Below are 26,094 nucleotides of genomic sequence, written 5' to 3'. Positions count from 1 at the left end.
ATTGTTAAATGAAAGCTTATTTTTGCCGAAAACTTAACGTTTTCTGGATACACTATTTACTTTAGATGTGGTAAGCATTAATGCAAGAAAACCTTATTTGACATGTTAGTTACATCCTATGTAAGGAATTTTAAGTAGGTCCTCAGCTACATTATCTGAGACAATTACCTCCGTTTTCCCTCCTTGAGTACAGTCTTAAGCTTATGCTAAATACGCTCTTGTACTCAATTCTAGGGCATGCAAATTAGCCACGGTGTAGGAAGTTGTTTTGTTTGGCCTGATACGACAAATTGATTACTTTGCAGTTGCTTAATAATAACTTATTAATTCTTAGTCCTACAGATATTGCTTTACATTATTCAATTCATCATAAAAAAGACACAAGACATTATTATTTACTTGTCTAGACAGGAATTCTTGACGAGTACATAGGTATAATAAAATATTGTGCTTACTTCATACTTACTAAATCTCTTTTAATTTCTGAACTATTATTCCTATCAACTTGGTTTTGATGTCATTCGCTTTAGTGCCAAAAATATGAAGGAAACAATATATTATGTGTTTCTTTCCGTTTTGACCCCTTCTCTTCCTCAGTAAATTCAAGATGGCAGATAAGGCTCACCTCTGAAGAGTGCGAAAGCTTAGTGCGTCAATAATGAGCTCAAACAACAATTTTAAAGTAATTTTCAACTCTTTCCTTATTATCTCCATATTCAACTATACTTTGAAACGGGAGAACTAAGTTAATACGATAAATACTGTTTAGCAAGGAAATGACACCAAGTACATGATAACGTAAATTTTTAGCATCGTAAAATTGTTTACAGATTTTAAGGATCTTTTAATAGTTCTTTAAATATAATCAAATATCACTTTACATATAACTTCAAATGGAAAAATAAATAAAATATGAAGATAAAAAAAATAATAAATAAACGTTTTTGCTGCACATTGGTGGAATTTTCATTCTAAAATTAAGCTACCGGCAGCAGTCTGTCCTTCCATGAGAAAACCTAACCGTAAAGTTTACGGTAAAAAAGTAAAAACATTTTTTTAACATTTAAGGGGCTGAAACTGTTTACATGTGGTGTGGTTTAAGAACCATGAATTCCATAAAAATCAAGGTTTCAAAACAGCAAAAAGAAATATTAACTGGACATTGGAGTTAGGTAATGGACATTCGAATCAGGTTGAGTCGTATTTTGTCAAACAAACCGTGGAATTTGGTTTTATTAGTTTATCTGGTAGTGTCATCTGTTGTAGGGAATGGGAAATACTAAATTTTTTGGTGTTAAACAGCTCTGTGGTGGTGCTATGAGTGAATAAGTGAAGCTATCATTGTATTAAGAAATGGAACAAATATTGTGGCGTCAATGGTGGATTCTAATTCCCGTTCAGCCAAACATGAGATTGGCAGATTAGCCAATACCTCCTAGATGGGACGAAAGCCGAAGGACGCAAAACGATGACTCATACAGTTAGGCCCAGATTCGCTGATCACTTCTGACGATGACGGGTTTTTTTTCTTCCGTTTCTCGACACTTTTTCGTAACTCTTCTACTAATTTTTTACTTGTTACAAATTATTATTTTTTTTTTTGTCTGGATTAAATGTTCTTAAATTGTGTAAAATACTTAATATATTTATTTGTTTTCAGAAATGATTAACAATAAAGCAATTCTAAAAAAAATAACTGCTGTGTGAATGAAAAAAATATTTTTTTAAGCATTAAATACCAGTTTTATTTTATAAATTGGAAAATTTTATCTAGCTTTTTGTTATAAAATGTATGGATTAAAAACAAAGAAATATATTCTTAAAGGGATTTTACACTTTTATTATTATTATAGTTTTGACATAAAACTAAGAAAAGCGTCTTTTTTTTATAATACGATACTTAAATTTTTAGTAGATGATTATTTTGGATTTTAATGATTGTGTTTTGCATGTTATTAGAACCAGAGCATACGAAATAAAATAGAAATCGGATCTAAACAATGACATAAAATGAGCTTAGGAAAATTTAGAAAATCAAATGCAGTCTTCAAACAAGGCTTAGGTAGAAAAAAAAACATATCAAAAGCATGATCATATTTTTTTCCTGTGGAAGTGTGATTGTTAGAAATGATAAACTAAAATAAAGTAAACAGCCTTAGATAACAAATGTTTTATTAAATAGCAAATTCAAAAAATGATAAATGAAATGCAAACACAAATTTTACTGAAATATGTTACACTTTTAGTAACATTTAAAAAAGTATAATTTTTACTCACCACACTGATAAACTAAAATAAAGTAAGCAACCTTAGATAACAAAGATTTTATTAAGTAGCAAATTCAAAAAATTATAAATAAAATGTAAACACAAATTTTACTGAAATATGTTAAACTTTGAGTAACATTTAAAAAAGTATAATTTTTACCTATCAACTTAGATTTTTAGTGGATTTCATAAGTGTTTTTAATTTTCTTTCTTTAGCTTTTGAATGGGAGGCATAACAAATGCTATCATTTTTCAATTTACAATAGTTATTTAATAAGATGTTTACAAATTTCTTTACAATACAATGAATGACAACATCTGAAGAATGTTCATTATCACAATAATCAAAATTTAAGTGTTTCTCTTCATCATTCAATACAGCTTTGATTATGTTTAAAGAGATAATTCTCTGATTATGAACTTTTAAAAAACTTTCTTCAAATTCAGTTGATAGTTTTGAAATAATTACATAAGAGTACAAACCAATAGTTATAACTTCCTCCACAGGGTACTTTAGTCCACCACGATCTTGATGGTGAATCAAAATGTTATTTTCATGATAAAGAATTTCTTCATGTTGAATGAACGGCATAACCAGCAAGGTAAACAATAACAGGCATAATTCTATTAGATTGTAGCAAATCCTCTTCTGTTACATTTATTTCAAATTTGTTATTGCATAGTAAATTACTGTTAAGAAATTCGCTCTCAATATTGTTTAAATCTATTTTAACATAGCCAAAAACATTCGATTTTAAAATCAATGGCAAAGTAGATTGAAGCCTCAGCTTCATTTCCGATTCATATAATTGAGTTCATACTGATCGCCAGCTAATTGTCTATATTTACCGAATCTTGCTTCTAAACTATCAGTTTGAAATTTACCTGCCAGTATAAATTTTAAATCTAACTCTTCAGTGCAATAGCGACAAATTTTTTGTATGCCATGAGTTATTAAAGATAGAGCTAAGTGAGTTTCTGAGGTTAATCTACCAGTATCAGAAATATCTTTTTGCCCCATAGTGATAACCAGTCAAGAAATGCGCTTAAAAAACTAAAAGAAAAATTGTTTAATCTCAAGGGCTTTTGATATTCATTCCTTTTATGAAATCCTTCAGTTACTGTTCTAACATTCATAATATCCCGCCAATTTACAAAAATTTCTATGCATTCAGCTGTTGATTTTAGATCTAAAATATTAAATTTTTCCTTAAGTGAATTTATAGCTCCAATTAACTGTCTATTGAATATATTTAAAGCAAGTTTTACGTTTTGTCTTTCAATGATAGAAGGAAAAAGAAATTTTGTAATCAATGTGGGTGCATATTTAACCAAATTAGACCTTTCAAATTCGTGTAACTTACGTAAAGCTTGAAATGAAGCAGTTTTTAATGGTAAATTTTTTACATTATCATTAGCAACATCTACCTGAAATTCTGGATAAAACATACAAGAATTATAATTTTTTTGATTTAGCCAATTGTTCCTAACGCACTTAATTATATGAACACTATCAATAATAAAAAATAATTTTCTACTACCATCAAATGGGTGTGGATATTCAACCTGAACTTTAGGAGGTGCTGAAAATTTGGAATTTGCCTTGTGGTTTATAGAATTATTGTCACTTATGACACAAAATGTATGAAAACCTATAGTTTCAAGCCCAATTAATGTCTTTTTAATAAATTAATAGAGCGCATCAGCATTCACGGTTTTTACTGGTATTATTGCTACAACATCTTTGAACTTGATTCCACACTCTGCACCATATAAACATAGGCAGAGTTAGCAGCCTCAATAGAATTATATGACGCTCCTAATATATTGCCCACCTTAAAGTCAAAAAAAGGTTTTAAATGGACTTCATCTATCATAACAGTAACGGTTTTATCTGTATCAGTTAAATAATCAAATTTCTGTTTAATGTAAGATAAGAAGTTGTCCTCAGTGGATTCATTTTTAGGACTAATATCACATGACATAATCAATTTTTTTATAGTTGAATGATGCGGTAGAATAACATAACCACTGCTTCTCAAAAAATTATATGCGTGAGGAGATATAGATAAAAACAATGAAGAAAAAATGAGAAAGTCTGTAGAGTATCGGTTTTGATTTTTTTGAGTAAAAAGTAAAGATAGCTGCTCTTTTAGAAAGATAACACCTAATTTTTGATTATCTGAGCTTAAGTTTTCTAATTCTGTAAGTTGGACAGTTATAGAGTTAATAAGATTTGGAATATTATCAAACTTTAGATCATTAGACTTATTTAAATAACATAAAACATTTGAAATTTGCTGAACATTACTGATGATTCGAGGAAATGTTAAATCATAAAGTTTTTTAATCTTTACATTATCAATAAAAGCACTTAAAGATAAATTTTGATCAACTATTACAGTAATATATGTGGAAACCTGATCAGCAAATTTGATTTTCACAAAAGAAAAACTATTTTCAATACTTACAGGATTAAAAATCCACTGAACTAGATTTTTCTATCAGTTCAGTTAGAGTATATTACATTATGCTGTTCATAAAGTTCTAAACTTTCAGCACATTTCAATTCTTTTTCTCTTCTCGAATCGGCTCATTTTTGGTCCAGGAAATATAGATGGATTTGCCTCCTTTGTTCAAAGGGCACAACGGTTTTCTTTCCAGTTACAGGTTTTCTAATGTCATTTTCCTTGAAATGCATCTCACATACCTATAACAAAATGAATGCATTATTTATATGTGCATTTAAAATAAATATTATATACTATATTCATGCATGAAAAATTAATAGATTTAAATTTCATAATCAAATAAAAAAAATTTTTGCTTTAAACAGTTACAATATATTACGGTCAAACAAAAATGTTTAAAGTTTGAGCAAAAATTTAATAAAATACTAAAATTATTAATATTTTTATAAAATAAAACTCTATAAAAATAACTATATATTACAATAGTTTGCGATATGATTGATAAGAACAACTTAATTATTATAAATAATTTATCCACAATTTAAAATAATTTACTCTTAGTAAAAATATAATAAAGAATCATAATTAAATTTTTAAAAATGAAAACAAATATTACTCACTTTAGAATTCTTCGTAACTTCAAAATCTCTTGGTGTGGCGGCAAGCCATTTCTTTCGTAGTTCTTCATTTTTGGGAAATCCAAAAACTGATACTTTTATACCATCAACTTTGTAATTTCCTCTGCAGTTTGGGACACAGCACTTTTATACCATTATTCATAACACTAAGAATTAAATTATGCTGAAATTTATAACATTTGTAGAATAAATATAAATTTTACGAAGAACGTTGGCATCAGAACACCGACGGTTGTTTACAAATTCTAATCAAAAATATTCGCCAATTGGCTCGTTTGATCAGATTCGGAGTTTTTCGTAAAAATAGCTACCCTTACTGGTTTTCCTCTGGGCCTCTACTACGTCATCATCGCCTATAGTAACCCGTTGTGGGGCTTGATTCCTCTCTAGGAGGTATTGGATTAGCCCACTCGGCTATGGGCAGCGTTACTTATGCATTTAGCAGAGTTGCAAGGAACTAATCGGCTTCATAAAGTGGGGCTAAAATTCTGTCTGTTTAATTGTGGGCAATTCCATATGTGACGGAATGACATTTTGACTTGCATGATGACAATTAATTGAAGTTTCTATGCATCTAATTTCAAATAAACATGATTTTTTCTCATGCATATCATTATTATTGGTATAATGTGATTCATAAACTAAAAAAAAAGAATTTTGTATTTTTTTTATTTTTAATTTTATGAACTTTTTACTTGTGTGACGGAATGACATTTTGGCAACCAAGCTTTCGGCATGCCGCTTAGAACTGGTAGTTTCTGTGAATTTTGCAACTATTATTTTCCTGAACTATTTTTTACTTTTAGTATAATGTGTAAGCAATGTAAATTGTGAATTTGGAAAATTAACCTCAGGTTGGCTAGCAGTTATTAACATCTATTTGCTGTGACGGAATGACCGTGACGGAATGACAAAAAGTTTAGTGGAAGAAAGTCTTCATTTAAAAAATGTTTTATTAATATGTAAATGATAAACAGAATGTAACAGATAAACAGAATTAATATTTACGTAAGAATCAGTTAAAATTTCAACAATTTGAAAATTAGGTTGTCTCAGAAGAGGTTTTATATCTAACTTGCCAATGTCACATCTTATCTTCGTTCTCAGGAAATTTATGCATAAATCAATTTTTGTCCCATGTTCTTTAAATACTTTAACATCTAAATCGTCTTTGTTTATCAAAGTAATTTGCGCTGCATATAAATGTGCCTTCTTTTTTTTCGCAGTATGGGACAATGATTAAAGAGCCGACCGCATACTCCTCAATCATATTTTCCATTTCCTCTTCAAAACAGTGGCTTTTCAAATCATACACTTGGTTTTGGTTAAAATTAGAAAGCATTCCAATTTTGATGATTCGCTTCTCAACTACATGAGCATCTAGTGCAGGTCTCTTGTTCCTGGCAATGCTAATGTAGCAAGTGTCTAGCTGAAGTCATTCTCTTTTGCCCTCTCTTAAATAGAATAGCTGGACAAAAACAAAACTTCAACGATTTGTTGCTTCGACTTTATGAAATCATAAAATTCTTTTACATATTATGTGCCGTTTTACAGCAGCCAACATCTTGTTTGGCCTTTTAGAACAACATCACAATTACATGGTATTTATAGGTGCATGTGCTGTGAGGTATTAATGAAATACACTTAACAAAAATGAGAATAAGAACAAAAATGAGATAAGACACACTTTACATCAATATATGCTTCTTTATGAAAAGCCTCTTTTAAGGCCATAAGTATATATTGCATCTGCACTCTTCGTTACTCTGTCAGAGTTTGTATTATGACTGAATCCTTCATACTTGGGGGCTTGTAACTAACATCATCTTGACAGTAAAATTTTTTTAACCAAATTAAACAGCTCATCAACATTACTTTTCTCACTTAGTTTCTTTTGAGTTCGATGTTAAATACTTCTCACATAAAGACTGAATTAATTTTTTTACCTCTATTGGTGATTTTGGAAGTGAGTGTACAATTTTTTTTATGGTGAGTGTACAATTTTTTTTATGGCTTTACCAAGACTCTGCAGGAATTTGTATAGGGAATTTAAATTATTTGTATGTGAAGAGATTGGTAGAATTTGATTTTTTCTTTGTTTACACAATCTCTGCACAACAGCGTTTGCACTTCTGAGTTTTTTAAGTCCAACTTTTGTCGCGGAAGCTTTCTTCTCTGCCTTTCTTTCTCTGTTTTTTTTCTTCATCATATCATGGGGATCTTGGTCTTTTTCAACATTTTATCTGTCTTTCAACAGCTGTTTTAGCCATTAGGTTAATTGAAAAAAAAATAATTCCCTAGTTTTTGACTAAGCTTCTCAAGGACTCGTTTTGTCATTCCATCGCCGAAGATGTGTCATTCCGTCACGCTAATTATTGGAAGTTAATAATCAAATGCATAGAATTTTACAATTTCTCATTGATTCTTATGCCACATCTGCTTTATATTCCAAAATATACACATTTTCATTCAAAAACGCAGTTGCTATTTAAAAAAATATACTAAAACATGTGACGGAATGACACAAAAAAAAGTTACTTTTATTTAATATATTAAACTTAAAATGACTTAAAGGCTATGTTTTAAATGTTTAAATTTTGTACTATATGCATATTTTTATCAAAATATTGCAAAAGAAAGATACATTTCTTTTATTTTATAAGTATTTTTCAAGAAAACAATTTGAGCACAAATGTGAAGAATTCACTTGTCAGCCATGTGATTACTTTAGAATGCTGCCAGATTCAAAAAACTTAAAATTATCAAAAATTAAACAATAATATGTAGACTTTGGCTATTTTTGAACATATTTTTAAAATTAAAATATGCAATTCATAAAAAAAAAATTTCACTTAAAAGTTGACACTTTCGTGGAATTGCCCTCGTGTGACTGTTTTGGTAATTTCGAACATTGCATAGCTGAATGAAATAGCCAACGCTCGATTAGGAAGTCCATGTAATATTGACGAAGTCGTTGTTTCAAAAGTAATGCTTGACATTATTTTACTAAGGATTTTAATCTATTAATCTTCGACTAACTGTATTTTTGTTAGGTATTATTATTTTTTAAATGTTTCATTCTTGAACATAACAATAATGTTTCTATGAAGGATAGTAAAAAAATATCCATTGCATACTGAATAATTCACCGCTATGAGTAAATTTATAAATCCTTTGAGTATAACTGAAAAAATTCATTGTGCACAGAGACCCTTAGCATATTTTATAAATCTCTTGAATAAATAAAAATACTTATTGTATAATGTCATAGAGTGACATCCTATTGTAACAGTCATATGTTTTCAATGAAAATGAAATTTTAATAGCCTTTTATAATCTCATTAATTACACATCCAAACGTCATTTCTCAAATTACTCGCACAAAATAGAAAACCTACCAAAATTGGTCAAAGGGAGAAGAAACTACAAAAACTAAATTCTGGCCATCACAATGTTTGACATAACATAGAAGCGCAGTCGTTTTTCCAATGATCCACCGGGTCCTCACAACGGTTGAAATCTTATTCTTTCTGTTATGCATCAAAAAACACATTTTTGGAAATAACTTTAATACCATTTAAATATAATTAAAATCCATAGCACATTCAAAATCAGTGCTTAATCTATAAAACTTGCTTCCATTCTCGTGTAAACGAAGTTTACTGTTATCATATCAAAGTAGAACTAATAAAAGATTATTTGAAAAGATAAAAATTACTAAATTCATAGATTTAGTCCGGGATAATTTTTTTAAAATAAATTTTTCAACTAACTTTAAAACTGAGAAGTTTTGAACGACATTAAATATTTTTCTTTTCTTTCTGCGAAAATATAAATCATTTAAGAATATATACTGCGCTGAGTTGGAGGCTAAGTTGCCACCATTCTTTTAAAATTTAATATTCTGCTTGTCATGAAATTTTATTACCATAATTATTGAGATAATTCAAAGATTTCTACCGGAATTAAAGTGTTTTTTTAATTCGAGTTAATTAATGTTAATTTTCAGATTATTGAATTGGTATATCAAGTTTAAAAAAAAGGACATTTTTGGCATTTCCTTCAATTTGCTTTTATCAATATTCCAAGGCCTCTAAATCTGTTCGTGACATTTATGCTGTGTAGGAATAATGTACTACGTGTTTGATATTCAAAATGGAAATTTTGACCTCAAAAACGCACCTCAACCAGCTGAGTTCGATGAAGAGTGTCAACTTTTGCACAAAAATTCATGCCGAACGAAAAGACATAATTTTGTTTCTTTCTCTTCATATGATTCGCACATCAGAATTATGTTTATTAAACGAATAATTTGTAAATTAAAATTGTATGCAGTTTTTCGCTCATTATCAAAGTGCTCTAAATTATCCTTTTTTTCAAGCGCACACGGAGAATGAAATTCTGGCAAAATTCTATAGTAATTATATTTCTAAGAAGGAAAAATACATAATTCTGGTTATAAAAACCAAAATATACGGAATTTAAACCATTCATTTTTTTTTTCATTTTTCCGTTCATATGACAAAGGCTTACCAGAAATTCGGATTTTCAAAATTATAGTTCGTATTACCACACATTTAGTAATGGAAAACTAAAAGGTAAAATTAAAACTAAAAACTAAATGTAAATAGCTTTTGTGTCGTGCTCTATGGTATCATGATAAAATTTTAAAAAAATTGCCACATTTACCAAATTTTATCACATATTACAAAAACCATATTTTATTATTAAATTTATCAAAATCATTACTAAAGCGTTTCAGTAAAATTTACCGAGCTTCTTTGGCATTCTAATGGAGCCAGAAATATGGTAGATTTTACCATATTTTGGTACTTTTGATGTTACTTTTTTACTCGCTTTTCCCTAAAAAGCTTTCATTGTTAATTTCTTTTCAGGTACCTAGAAAGCTCCAAGGATACTGGAATCAACATTAATTGCACAGATCCTTTGGGTCGATCAGCATTATTAATGGCTATAGACAACGAAAATTTAGAAATGGTGCAGTTACTTATATATAGCAATGTAGAAACTAAAGATGCCCTTTTACATGCTATTAATGAAGAATTTGTTGAAGCAGTTGAGTTGCTTCTGGAACATGAGGAACAGCATCATGTAAAGGGTTCGGCTCATGTAAGTACTTTGAGGAATATCATTTTACACTGATGAATATTTTCAATGTTTAAAAACCATTGAAATGGCTAAATTCATTTTGAATCAAAAATGTACCAAATCAAAACGCCCCCACGATATAAGTACAAGATAGAATTTTCATTTTAAAATTACCGGTAAAATAACAGGTAGCAGTCTGTCCTTTCAATTGACAGTAAAGCTTACGTTAAACAACATTTACGGTTTAGAAACCGTTTACAATTAGTATGGCTAAAAAGCCATGAACACAAAACTGTACGATTGCCTTACCATTCAATCTTAAAAAATCGCAAACAAGAAATTTAACTAGACATTGGGGCTAAACTTTGCGTTAGGTAATGGGCATTGGAGTTAGGTTGTGGTTGTAATTGAGTTGCGTTTTATAGAATAAACAGTGGAATGTAGTTTAATTAGTTTATCTATTTGCTTCACCTATCGGAGGAGATGAGAAATACTAGACTATTTGTGTTAAGTAACTTTCTGGTGCTGTCGTCTATGCGTAAATGAGAGTATCATACTCTAATAGTACAGGATCACAAATTGGTAAGTGAAGGACACTAGAAACTCTTTATGTGTTGCGGGGAATGGGGGAAAACCCGTTCTGTGGGTCATGAGAATAACAGATTAGCCTTCACGGCTATAATATGTACCCATTATTTTTAACTGTTTTCTAACCCATATTTTTTAACTGTATCAGGTGAAAACAGTTCGGTCATTCTCATAGTTAACAGTTTGAATACAATCGCATCTATGGGCATTTGACTGTTTTGTTTGAAAATGGTAAGATAACAATTAAGTAAATTGTTATTCAACCATTTTTCCAAGAAATTTCTAACAGTGAACATTCGGAGACCAAATTTTGAAACTTTTAGTTTTTCTCCTTTTTAGTACTTCTCAAAAGGAGGGAACAATGATGTTAACAGGGTTTAAATGTTATTGATATTTGTGTTCCAAATATTCGCTATTTATGCAATATACTTGACTACTTGAATAAAATTAACACTGTGATAACTTTTCTCATTGAATCATCAAATATCAACATCCATTTCTCAGTGAAATAAACAATAATATTTTGTTTCACTTTAGTCACTGTTTTTAATTGTAAAATTAAAAAATATTGGAGCGCAATTTTAAGTGAAATAGATTATAATTGCTAGAATTAAAGTGAAAATATTTCTTCGAGCAATTTTAGTTTTCCCTCTGATTGCCATCATTATTTTCCCAAAGTAAAATGAGATATCTACAATTGTTAAAATGATATACATTCTTTAACAAAAAAATCGACGCACCAAGAAGGAGTTGTCCGATTGAAACGAAAATTGATGGATAGGAAGGCAATGTACAGAATAGTAAATGATTAAAATTTCAGAACAATTGAATAATTTATTTGCAGAGTTACAGTAACAAGTTCAATAAGGTGTTGACCCACCTCTAGCCTGGATACAAGCTGCCACACGGCGTGGCATAGACCGATAAAGCTCCCGGATGGTCTCTTGCGGTATTTTCTGCCAAATTCGATCCAATTGTCGAACGAGGTCATCAACATTCCGTGCCAGATGCAATCGCCTTCTCATCATATTCCAGACATGCTCGATGGGAGAGAGACCTGGTGATCTGGCAGGCCAAGGAAGAGTTTGACAAGCTTGCAGACAGTTCATAGCAACAAGTGCCGTATGTGGTCTGGTATTGTCCTGCTGAAAAACCTGCCCAGGGCGCTGCAAAAGGAACGGTAGCAAAACAGGTCTTAGGATGTCGTCGACGTACCACTGTGCAGTAAGTGTACCTCTAATGACGACCAAAGGGGTCCGGCTGTCAAGGGAAATGGCACCCCAGACCATAATGCTTTGTTGAGGGCTGGTTTGGTGTGCAATAGTGAAGGCAGGATCCCCCCTCTGCCCTGTGCGTCTCCAAACACGTCTTCGATGATCATCAGGACACAGTTGGAAGCGGGATTCGTCGCTAAAGACTATACGTCCCCAGTCGACATCATTCCAGCCTGATCGAACCATGCACAACCGTAATCTGGCTCGGCAGTGTGCAGGCGTGTTTGGCAGGTAGCGTAACGTTCGCCGCTAGCGTAGATTTCGCTCTCTCAACCATCTGTGAATGGTCATGGTGGACACTGGTGTTTGGGTTGAACGTCTGATGGTGGATAGAGATGAGGAAGGCGCTGTGACAGCTGCTCGGACAATCACTCTGCCCTCACGCTCTGTTGTAGCCCTAGGTCGACAGCTACCATCCTGACGCTGAACTCTGCCATTTTCCACCCATCCAGCATCTTCGAATCGCCGCATCGCTTCGACTCAAATGACGAGCGATTCTCCGATTTGTCCAACCGGCCTCTTTCAATCGAATGATACGACCTCAGTCAAACTCTGAAAGTTGCTCGTAATGAGCGCGAATCCTGCAGCGAGGCATTTTTTAAGTTGTTGAAAGGTAATCTGAATCGCAATCAAACCGAAAGTTTTAACAACCGTTGAAGAACTGCTCCTTATTACGTCTCCTGGATGCGCAGTTCCGATGCGCCGGAGATCAAACTATTCGTTTATTGGACACCAAATTTTAATCATTTGCATATCTGTTCAAAACATTCATGCATACGCAAAGCAATCGGATGATTGCTTCTTGGTGCGTCGATTTTTTTGTTATAGAGTGTATTTTTCCATCGTTTCAAATGTTATATTATAGATTCTTTTCAGAGAATATTTTCCGAGAAATTATTCAATGTTTGTTTTTTACAATAATATTATTAAATCTTCATCAAAATAAATGAAAAATCGTACTGGCGAAGTATTCGACTAAAAGAAAGTGCGTTTTAAAAGAATCTCTGTAGAGGGATTTGAAGTATAAGGACAAAAAACGTTTTAAAACACATTCTTTTTGAATAATTTTAAGCAAACTAACAATCGAAAATGAGCTTTCTTGTTGGCACTCATTCAAAAGAATAAGAGTCTACTTGAAAAGAAAAGAATAAAGTGCAATAATTTGCTTTTTGAAATGTATAAAATAAAAAGACGCATTTTTACCTCCTACTTTCAGTCAATTTTTATTTCCTTCAACTTGAAATTCGATATGCATTGTTTTTTTGCTATTTTTTACTTAAAAAAAGGATCAAAAGCTTCCCGAATAAAACTTTATTCTTGGTAAAAATTTGAATGAAATTTTATAGTTCTTTCTACGAAAAAGACTTTAAAATTGTATTCAAAAATATCATAAAAAAACAATTCTATTTCGAGTTACATTTTATCTTTTCTTTGAAATCTAATGCTAATAACTAAATCCAACAATAATTTATTATCGTTTTAAGATAGGTATTATACCTTGAAAATTAATGTATGATTTATATTCTTGAGCAAATTTTCTTAACTTATTTGTGAAAGTGTTTTAAGAAAGATTTAAAATATCTATAAATAAACTGCTATTGCTAGTAGAACTCAGAAGTAATCACCGACAAATTCTTTTGATCCATTTTAGTTTCTTCTGTCATTTTAAATAAAAAATGTCTTTTTTTGTAGTACATGGTAAACTTTTATTTTTTTTATTATTTTTTAAAAAAAAACTAAAACTTAATACAGTCAGACCCCGATTTAACGAACCACTATTTAACGAATTTCGCGATTTAACGTTTTTTTTTCAACCCCAGCAAAAACAGAGTCAAAAACCCCTAATTAACGAATAATTAACCCCGAATTAACGAATTATTTCAGCATCCGGAAAAAATATTTTTCATACATTTTGATCAGAAAAATATTGCATTTTTTTGTAATTGGCAGATTCTAAAGGGAAAAAAATCTTTCCTGGGAGGAATAAAATAGAAAAAGTGCATATTCGTCTCAAACAGAAGAAAAGGCCGCAACGCGGAAAAACAAAATTCGTCGTGGGTAGGTGGGCAGAGTCAATAAGACATTACACTTGCAAGGTCATTTTCCGGGGGTTTGTCACGTGGACTATGAGTCAAACAGGAAATTCCTTTCTTATCTTAGATAGTCGTTTATAACTAGTAGTTTTTAATAATACATATGTACAAAAAACAATTTCTTTTTGAACCCCGATTTTACGAATGACCCCGATTTAACGAATAAAATTTCCGGTCCCGATGAATTAGTTAAATCGGGGTCCGACTGTATTTCTTTAGTATAACAAAAAATTTTGGTATTCAGCTTTGATACCTTTTTAGAGAGGAGAGTTTAATTTAGTCAAAACTTTATTTTCTAAAACCACCTTACTGAAAAAAAAATTTCGGGACAATTTAATACAATCAACTATCTAAAGGTTTACTAACTTTTTTTATTTCCTATGCAGCAGGCGATACAGACATTATCCTAACGCCGTACAGAGATAAAAAAAAAAGGAAAAATACAATTACAGAAAAGAGATGAAATATACAAAAACAAGAGCAAAACATCAAAGACAAAAATTAAATCAAGAATTTTAATTGAACAAAAGGTCTCTGGCCTCCCAGTATCGGGAGTAGATGCAGTTCTTTGTGAGAGTTCAGCATTCATCGTCGCAGGATTATCCACTAATTTAAAGGTTTACTAATTAAAATTCTGAGTTGATTCATAAGGAGAATAAATTGAGCTATCCAGGCGTCTAGGCCAAAAAATTTGATGCCGTCACGAAAACAACCGCGAATAAAGTTTATTCATAACATATTTTTCATTTCATACAACAACAAAAAGCTGTAAGCAAGGGCTATTTTTTTTTAAATTGAATAATAATCCTTTTTTTTAAATAAGTAATGACATATATAAAACATTATTAATAATTGCTCACATTGCTATAGAGATATTTCAGGAATGCTGACAAAGAATTTATTTTGTAAACAAAACATAAATGTTTTGCCTCATTTATAAAATATAACCTCATTTTTAGTATCATTTAATAAAAATTTTCATATGAACTCTTTTCTCCTACTTTAAAACTCCTTCCCATTCCAATACCTAAATTAAAAATAATTTTACAAGCGAATAAAAGTTATTAAAACTAATAATAATAATATTATAATTACATCTTCTATTCAAAGAAACTAACACGTACCAGAATTACTGCATCATCAATTTAGTACCTTTTCTCCTTTGGCTTAATATCATTATTTTCGTTGGCATAGAGAATTTAATTTTGCCACTTTAATACAACTTTTAGTACCACATTATGTTGCTGGCATTAAGACCCAAATACTTTTATCATCATAAACTTATTTTCACCAATATTTCAAAAACATACATCAAGCTGTCGCTTACGAAGAATTTAGTGAATGAAAATTCACATTGATATTTTAGTAAAATAATTACTACCTTTAAAGTGTCAATATTTTACTGGATTTTTTTGTTTCTATCTAAAGTTATAATCAGTGAAAACTCAAAATGTATTTACCCAGGGCATGTAAAGTTTTAATGAGGCATGTATTATTCACCTTTACATATTCAGTTCTAAATATTCAATCAAAACTACTGTAAATGCACCCTTTAAATTTTGACGAAAATCATGTGGATGCCAAGATGATACTGAACTAAAAAGGGTAGAAAAAAAATTTTATTATTTAATAAGACTAAAATGTTATTGAATTTAATTATATAAAAAAATAAAAGTTATATTAGTAAATAAGAATTATTTAAGTAAATAAGAATTACTTAAATAAATATGAATTATATAAAATCGAATTATTATAAGTTTATAAAACAATTTTTAGGACGATAAATTATGAATACGTTTAATTTCAATTACATTATCAAATCGTCTACAAAACAATTTTATTTAGCTTTAATTGCATTACTCGCGATTCAACGATTCATTACTTTTAAAAAGTGTTTTATTGCATGATGGAGTAATATATAGTCACTGAGAAAAAATATATGCATCCATCTTATGCATGAAGCCCTGAATTGTAACAGAAGAGAAGCTTTCAGGTCGTATCGTGAGTGCATTTCTAAGAGGACAAAGCCGAGCCACAAAATTTTTTCTACTTTCACACCAACAGTTTTGCACGAGTAGTGTCGAGAACACGTTCTTTCGAAACACTTAAGAGTTTCAGAACTAAAAGTTTGAAGATAATTTAAGCACTATCACAAAAATCTATGGCACAGACAACAGCGTGAGTAAAAACACCATATAGATTTTTTTTTGTTGGGAAAGACCTTTTTCATACCAATTACAGAGAATTATTCTCAAAGTATCTGTTCGCAAGTACTCAATACAGCAGATTTTCCTCGGTGCGTAGATTTCTGTCATTAATTTTTGAAATAAAATGCAATCAATCCAGGCTTTCCTGCAAATATTCCTTACACAGTAGTTGCCACCTTTACACGACACAATTTTTACAATCCCCTTGCATGTGTCACCTCTTAATCACATACTACAAGTCCACATGCTTTATAGTAGGGTTTTCAATTACTATGTGGGCGGGTATCGTTAGTGATTACTTTATTAGCAGATACTTGTTTTCCCATCGACTTAACGACACAACGTGTTCAATCTTTCTAGATGAGGCTTTACCGAAATTATAGGACAGTGCAACAGCTGCAATTTGAAATGCCGTGTGATTTTAGCACGTCTCATTTCCACAATCATGCGTGCAATTGCATCGATGAACCTTACAGCCTCGATGGATTGGATGAGGTGGACCAATCGTTAGGCCAGCAGGTTCATCAGATTTTTAGATTTTTTTCTTAAGGAGAAACTTCAAAATACTCGTCTAAGAGACTCCAATTGACTCTATTGAAAACATCATTGCAAAATTTTTAATCGTTGCTGCAATTGAACGAGAATCGCTAATAATCTTTGAAAAAGTATACCAATTACTTGCAGGATGCTTTCGGGCTACTTTTTTTTAATTAACTTCTTCTGCATAGTTCCTTTTCAGCTCATACGTTTCATTTGCGAACACTTATTATTTTAAGGAAAAGTTTACTTCTTTCGATAAAATACTTCCCTTAAAGCTTAACAATGAGTTAAGGCAACTTCGTATATCTCTTAGTGTAAATACGTTTTTGCGTCAATTACTTATCTTAAAAACACTACCAGTTGAATGAAGCACATGTTACAAAGCTATCAGTGTGTAAGACTTAAAAAAAATAATAGCCTGGTCGGTAGGGCGCTGGGCCCATATCCAAGAGGTCGTGGGTTCGATCCTCGCCGGCCGAAGACTCCCCGTGTAGTAAATGGTGACTGATGCACGTTAAATCTGTCGATTCTCAAAGTCCTCCATGTTCCCACAACAAATCAATACCTCTGGAGGTACTGATCCAGGAGTTTCCTTGTCTTCTAGATTGGTTCAAAATTACAAGGCTACGGAGTTGAACGTAAGTAGTCGTAAACCCATGAAATTGGGTCGGCTGTTCAACGACGGTTATAAAATAAAATAAAATATTTTTAATAGAAATAATTTAAAAACTAAATCGAAACATCATTGCTCAACCATATGTCTACATCGACAACGAGGAGTTTTCTTTTCATCGAAATATTGCTACGATTAAAAAGATGTTTAGTAATTTTTCCGAAAATATTTCATGTCATCTCAACAAGCAACCGATTGATTTTCTGTTTTGTAATTTGAAATCTATATAATGAAACAATATTTATGCTATTATATGCTGTAACTTATTGCTATTATACTAATATTACAACAGCACATGTCTCGCATGTATGCCCCATTGGAGGACATTTATCTGGTCTCTTTGAGCCATGATCGAGACGTGTTAATAGTTCTAAATATTTCGTGTTTGGTATATGTTTTAAATATATAGATCAATTTCATGGTGATATTTATGATAAGATTTGTTTGTTTTTTAATACGCATTAAACCTGAAAATAATCACTCGCCTCCCTCCAATTGGCGAGTTAACAAAAAAGAAATGGCGACCTAAATTAAATAAACGACCGGTCAATTTTTTTTAACGTATAATGATCAGAGTAAATCAATACAGAAAGAGTCTCTGGGTAACACAATTTTCCAATTTCTCCATTCAAAATTTTTATCCTTTAATGTCCATCAATTTGTGGTGGAATGATTCATAGAGAACGAGAGTTCCTTAACAATTCACATATTTCAAAGTTGTAATATATACATTAAATGTATTTCGCCACCTCAAGCATTTGTAAAAAAAGTTCTTCAAAGTCAGTATGTTTATCCAATTTTTTTGCATATTATTTTAATTGCTGAATAACCATTTATTGATTCAGATTATTTCTAATATGCATTTTCCTGAAAAAATGTATTTTAATCGAAGCAAAAAGAATAAGTCTGCAAAAGTGGCTATTAAATGGAAAGGATCTATCGATATTAGTCGGCGACTCATTAGGTTTGACGAAAAAGTGGCTACTAAGCTATTAGAGTCTACCAACCACTGGCTACTCACTGAAAATTTAAATTTTCATTTAGTAGTCAGTTTCCCTTAACGCATTTGCCCGTGTCTGACACGGGCGAAAGTAAATGGCAAATTAGCGTGTCTCACACAGGCAATCTCGCGTTATTCTGTTTCTAATGGCCGTCTGAGATCTGTTCTGGTAAAAATGGATAGACTAGATTATAATTAAATTTATTTACCATAGATGACACCATTATGCATCGTTTCTTTGTGTCAACCACGTGGTGTATTTTGATGATTAGCTATAAGCTTGTTAGGAATTCTTTGTTCTAAAGCAGTTGCTTGGTGTTGAAAAGGTAATATATCCATTATTTTTGGGTTAAATATCATAAAAGTAAAAAATTTATCATAAATTAATTTTTACAAAGTGTTTTTCTAAGTTGTTTTGAGAAAAGTCATCCGATAACGAGTGACTGTGACGATTTTGAATAAGCCAATTTATCAGAAAGTTTCAGCGATGAAAGTGATGATCTCTTGAGTTGATTTAATTTGATTTAAATGTTTTTAAAATTCAAAATAAACCTGTAACTGAATTATTTAAACTTTGCTTTTACAGTTTTTTTTTCTGATAACTTTCACACCAAACCTCGCTCCCAAGTCACCCCCACAAATCAAATTTCAAAAAATAACTTACTCTATACCTACGTATTCATCTTCGGTCAAAAAAAGCTCGATCATTTTTTTTAAACTCGTGCTTTAGGAGACTAATAACACTATACCATTTTTTAGTATATATATATATATATATATATATTATATATATTAGATTTAAAATTACACTTACATCCTTATATCAACTTAATATTAGCATCCATAAGTTTCATAATATTTGTTCAAATACATTGATGAATGTTTATTTTTTGTTTAGAGTTGGGAAGCCATTGATCGAGACATCGCAACATTCACTCCAGACATCACACCATTGATCTTAGCCGCTCATCGAGACAACTACGAAATCATCAAGATCTTGTTGGATCGCCTGTCTAATGATTCTTCCCAAGCTCCATTAGATATTCGAATCCCAACACCTCATGAAGTACGATGTGGTTGTGTAGACTGTGTCAAATCAAGTTGTGAAGACAGTCTAAGACATTCAAGATCTCGCATTAATTCTTATCGGGCTTTGGCATCACCATCTCTAATTGCTCTCTCAAGCAAGGATCCAATCCTATCTGCTTTTGAGCTCTCATGGGAGCTAAGGAGACTTAGCTTTATGGAACAAGAGTTTAAAAATGAATATCAAGTAAGCCTTTTGTCAAAAAGAATTCTAGAAATTCAATGTAATTTTGAGGTTTGTCATCTTGCCTATAAAGAAAATGACACTACAATTAAAGGTGTCTTGATGAAGAGTGCGCAAAGTAAAATATCGAATGACTTATAAATTTTAACATAAAGATCAGTAATAAGCATTATTAATCGTTCATGTGTACCAATGAGTAACGTTATGCGTACCAACCTTGCTAATTAGTAGGAGTATAAGTTACAAAATCAGACACCAAAACGCTTCTTCAGCACCGAATTCAGATGTTTGCCCTTCAAAAAAAGAATGAAAATCGCAATCTGGAAAAAATATAGTCCAACCTGAGTATTATAATTTTCTTACCCGGGAGTAATTTTTTAAAAATCTACATTTATTTACTCTTGTTCTTTCAGGGCAAGCAAATTTTGGAGGATATTTTTTCCTGTCTGAATCTTTTAGGTAATGTTTTACTTCGAATCTTCTTCTGTCTGTTTACTATACTTACAGAAAAATTATTAACAAAAATCGGAATTGTTTTTAAATTTTATAGAAGAGTTTCGAATGTGGATCACTGCACAGTGAGCAAACAAAATTAACAGACTACCCTCAATAACTTTTGATTTAATGATCGGATCTTGACGTTCTGGGACTTAATCTTAATGGCACAAGAGGGTGACCTCAAATATGCTAATTAATAAGTACAGACGATAATTTAAATTGAAAATTAGACACGAAAGCGTATTTTCTCTGAATGAATGCACCTTTTTTACCCAGGGATTCAGATTTCTGACTCCCAAAACATAGGGGGTAGCTACAATCAGAGAAATATGGCCCCAATAGTTTGATCAGGCCAGCGGTCCAACAATACGACAACGATAAAAATCCGACTTTTTCAAATTTCGATTTCCTAGGAACTATTTGACCAATTTCGCTCACATTTTTATTTTTTCATTTAAAATTGCATTCTTTAAAATGATGTAAAAAATTATCTACTTCAAAATTCAAACGTTTTAATACATTTATTAAATAAAATAATAGAAAATAATAAATATTTACTTAAAGTTATGTTTTGCATGGAATTGTTTTTAAATAAAGGAATTTTATAAATTTGCGCGAAAGTTTTTGAGTTCGCTTAAAATTTTATCGAGATATGGCGAAATACGCAAAAAAGTAGTAATATTAAGGGATCCAAACTTTTCACCGCTCTTCAGACATAACTATAGGGAATATATTTCCCAGATTGCGACTTATATTTAGGAAATCTGAATCCGTCAAAAAAAAGGTAGGTTTATTCAGAGAAAGTACTTATTTGCTTCTTATTTCGAAGCATAAAATATCATCTACACTAATTAATTAGCATATTTGTGTTCAATCTTCAGTACCATCGAACCTTTCAGATAGAGTCCTAGAACGGGAAAATTCGATCTGTGGATCAAAAGTTATTAAGTATGGTCCGTTTTTTATTTTGCGCAAAACAATTCAACATTAAAGAGTTTTATGCTTTATTATTCAATATTTTTTTTACATGAAATGGCATCAAAAAAATAAATAATGTAAAAAAAAAAAATACTATGTTTTTAAAAAATTTTCTTTGGAAAACGAATTTTTATATTGAGAACGAAAACTTTTGTTTCGCTTTTACAGTGCTCCACAAAAGTTCAGGTACTTTTAAAATTCTTCAATAAATTTTAAAATTATACATATTTTTCCCAATTTTTTACTGTAAATGTAATACACAGATATGAGAAGATTCAAAGTAAGAGGCCAAAAAATTACAACCGAAAAAATAAAATTCAAAATTTTCTTCCCCCGAAATTTTAGATACAGGATTGGATAAATTCAAATTTATCACAAATAACGGCAAGTTAAAAAGTGTTAACATTTTCAGGTGTCCTTATGAAACCTTGAGCTAATTTTGAAATTTGAATCATAATGTTAAACTCACAGCTGTTCAAGAATGAAATTTATATATATATTTATATATATATATANTATATATATGTTCTAATAATTTTCAAAGAAATCAAATAGTCAAGAAATAGCTAATTTATTGTAATTTAATAATTTGATGAACACCATGGTGAGCAGGACAATATAAATATCATTATAAAATTAATGTTTTTTTTTTCAAAGATCCTGTTTCTTTTACTTTTAAATTTCTTTTCCTCTTAAATTCTTTCCTTTCTCTTCTTCTAAACTCCATTTGATGGCTAGTAAAGAGAAATTTCTCTTCTGGAAAAACATGCTTATTGATCAATAAAGATGATCGCAATAAGCGATGGTCATCCAACTGGAAGACTTTCTCTAGTATTTGATGTTTCATTTCACTCTGCTGAAGATTAATTCCCTTGCCAATAGATAGATCTTAAAGGTTTGACACCATTTTCAAACATCCATTTAATTCCTTCTTTTTAACAGCTTTATCTTTTCCCGAAGGAATAAACTTAACAAGAGTTGTAATGTAAATTAGTGTATTTGATAAATAGAAGCTATGTTTTAAAGATTCTAAGTAAGCTACGTTTCGAAGAATAAGCAAGGTGATTTTGAATGTTTGAGTCTTCTGGGATATAATGAGTTAGTGTATTTTAAAGAAATAGAGGGAAAATATTTGTTTTTCTGTTTTTTTTTCATGGATACAAACAAATGCTAATGATATTTTTTTATTAAATGTCATATCACATTTATGAAAAATATTGTTATTAAAAGTATTATTTATAAAAGATATTTTTACCACTTTCAAAAGAAATTTTTAGCATTGATATTTTTTAAAACTAAATATATAGAAATGGTAGACTATATGAAAATGGTAAACTTTATACACTGCTGGACAATTGCTAAAAACGGACCATAAGGGACTGCATAGTGTGGTTAAATTCCAAGTGAAATAAAAGAATGTCTGAATGTTAGAACTTTTGACTGATTTTTGGAAATAAAAACGAAAGGTTAACATCATTTGTAGGTATTCTGTAGTAAAATGCCGATAGTAGGTATGACTACCATGGAGGAAGATGCATCTTCCAGACTTCGTGGCATGCGTTGCACAGCAGTGTACAGAAGCTATTGGGGCAATTTGTCCCATTCCTCTGTCAGTACACGGATGCGGGTGAACTTTTTTATTGCAGGGCATTCTGAACCAGCATTTCTCCTCCCTAAAGCAATCCACATAATTTAAATAGGATTCAGATCTGCAGAACTTGCTGACCATACGAGGAGGAAACAGAATATCATTAATGGTCAGTGACAATCTCAGTTGGAAGCACGTGAGATATATAGCCATTAATCTTGACGCAACCAATCGGTCCCTTTCCTGTATGTTTACTCGACTATACGAAGTACCAATCTCACTTCAGATCATTTTTTGCAACTGTCGTTGAACAATCTACCCAATTTAAGGTTTACGACCAACAATGTTTAACCCCATATCCTTGCAACTTTAAACCCTGTCCAGAACATAAGGGAATTCCTGTATTAAGTATTAGGAGAAATTTGTTTTGGAGGGAAGACTTTTTGATGGAACTAACCCGAATTTGCTTTACATGGACAGGAGTCCCGCGAAAACCTCCAATGGTTAATCTGGCGGCAAGGGGACTCTAACCCATGATCCGCCTACAATTGAGGACATTTTACGTCAGCACTGTGGTCAGTGAGAGCTGGGTGCGGAATTCGAATCGACCAGCCATCGCTGGGATTCAAACCCGGTTCACTTCATTGGGAGGCGAACTCTCTATCCCCTAAACCACCACTGCTCGAATATCTGACAATCACACGAGAGACTTAATCTACTTTCATCCAACTGCGATGCTGAAGACACCATTACAAATGGACGCTACGGCAACGTCTGGCAAATGTGACACACAAAAGGTCGGCGGACTTATAGTCCTCCAGCTTGCACGCGACAGGCTACAGTTTCTCGGAAGATTCGTTTGCCCGCAGTATCATGTAACTGATTTGCTACCTGATTGGTAGTACTGCACCGATTCCTTTTTGCCGATAGCGCGATGTACCTGTCTTTTGCAAGCACAGAACACGACCTCCCCCTAGACGTTTGCTACTCATTCCAATTGCTTAAGAGGATTTCCAAAGCCCTGAAATAATACTGTGGCTGACATCGAACTCTTTGGCAACATCTGTTATTTTTCAGCCTTCTTCAATCTTGCCGATAGTACGGCCAAGCTTAAAACCGTCTGAATCACGTCGGGAAGACAAATCGAAAATTGCAAGTTCGTCAAATCATTATTTCCCCTTAAATTTTGAACAACAACGATGAATATGCGTCAAATCCTTCATATTTCTTATCAGCGCTGTCATGTGACAAACCATTTTTGCAACCCGAAATGTGCATACGTCTTACTGTATCTTGCAAGCTTCCTACCCTCACTTTTATGGTTGCTATCGTCGCTATTATCATCCGTCCTTAGAAATTGTCCAGCAATGTTAAAGAATTCCAACAGTTTATTAAGAAAACATTGGTATTCTTTATCCGCACAAACACCTCAGAAGCTAATTAATTCAATAGAAATATTTTCAGATTCAATAGAAACATACATTTGATGTCATTAAGAATAATGTCCAAATAAGATTATTCAAGTGTTTGCTAAATATTGAAATTTTAGCTTTTGTGTTAAAACCTTTGAGACCGCCAATTATATATATATTTTTTAATAACTGACATGATAAGAAAAAATAGTTTTCAGCGAATTACTTATTTCCTGTTTTAAATTAAACTTTGTTAGCATTCTATTGTTAACTATAAAAATCAAAATTTTTGCTAATTTTTGTTAAACTTCTGAGGTAGAGTGTAATTAGTTTGAGTATAGCATGTAGCAAAATTAGTTTTTTTCTATAAAAATCTTTAAAAAAAAGATTTAATTCTTCATTTTCTTTTAACTAGTATGGTTTTAAAAGGAAGTTTGACAGCTTATCAAAAGTCGTTTCAAATCATAAACATGATTTTTATGACTTAAATCGCGTGCAATGTGTCAGAGTAACTTTTTTTCTTCAAATCTTAGCTCTAAAGAAAGCTAAATTATAAATGTTATTTGCATTGTCTCACGAAAAAGTTTGCGCAAGCTGCAATAAAACATTCATTATCTCATTATTTTTTTAAGTATTTTCTTGATTGTTTAGGAACAGTATAAGATGAAATATATTATTGTCCAAATACAATATTTTTCAAATCGTGTAAATCACGCAATGCCATACATTTATTGTTTAAAGCAGCGTTTCTCAACCTTTCAGTAATCGCGGCCCAGTTTCTAATCAGAATTTTCATCGTGCCCCAGCTTACAGTAAAATGTATACAACAATAATGTATATTGAGTATTTTGAATTCTGTTTTTAAATTTTTTTAATTGCCAAAACAAAAGTAAATTTAAAACCAGCAGCAATTGAGATTGTAAAAACTATGTTTGGAGATAATTTTTCAAAACAATTACAGTCCACACCTCTTTCAAATGATACTGTTGCTTGTCAAATTGGTGATCTAGCTGAAGATGTGAAATGACAGCTTTTCTCAAAATTGCGTGTCAAATTGTTTTCAATACAACTTGATTAAGCAACAGATATTAATATAGATGATCTTTTAATTGCCTATATTCGATTTTGGGATAATATGTCAGCAGTAGAACTACTTTACTGCAAATTAATCGAACTCAAAACAACAGCACTCGCATCATTTGCTATTTTAAATGATTTTATGAATGCGAAAAACATAGAAGGCAAAAATTGCGTCGGAATATGCACCGATGGTGCTCGTTCAATGTCCGGAAGATTCAAAAGTATACAAGCACTTGTAAAACAAAAATCGCCTAAATGCGACTGGACACATCGCATGATCCACAGAGAAGCTTTGGCTTCGAAAGAAATGAGTCTTGGTTTGAATATTGTGTTAACTACGGTTGTAACCATAGTAAATTATATAAGAATGGGACCCCTGAGATCGAGAATCTTTTCCGCACTTCGTAA

General features: G+C 31.4%; 1 protein-coding gene across 2 annotated transcripts in view; it reads left to right on the top strand.

The window, feature by feature from the left end:
• Positions 1-26,094, top strand: part of LOC107446622 (transient receptor potential-gamma protein-like) — a 324,911-nt gene that overhangs the window by 210,454 nt on the left and 88,363 nt on the right. For both annotated transcript variants that reach the window (XM_016061317.3, XM_071187238.1), the window contains 2 exons: positions 10,272-10,506; positions 19,759-20,133. In XM_016061317.3, the coding sequence (XP_015916803.1) occupies positions 10,272-10,506; positions 19,759-20,133 (610 nt within the window). The remainder of the gene's footprint in view (positions 1-10,271; positions 10,507-19,758; positions 20,134-26,094) is intronic.

Source organism: Parasteatoda tepidariorum, chromosome X1, assembly GCF_043381705.1.
Source record: "Parasteatoda tepidariorum isolate YZ-2023 chromosome X1, CAS_Ptep_4.0, whole genome shotgun sequence".
NCBI lineage: Eukaryota > Metazoa > Arthropoda > Arachnida > Araneae > Theridiidae > Parasteatoda > Parasteatoda tepidariorum.
The sequence above is the reverse complement of the archived record's forward strand: the minus strand, read 5'-3'. Positions and strand labels throughout refer to the sequence as shown.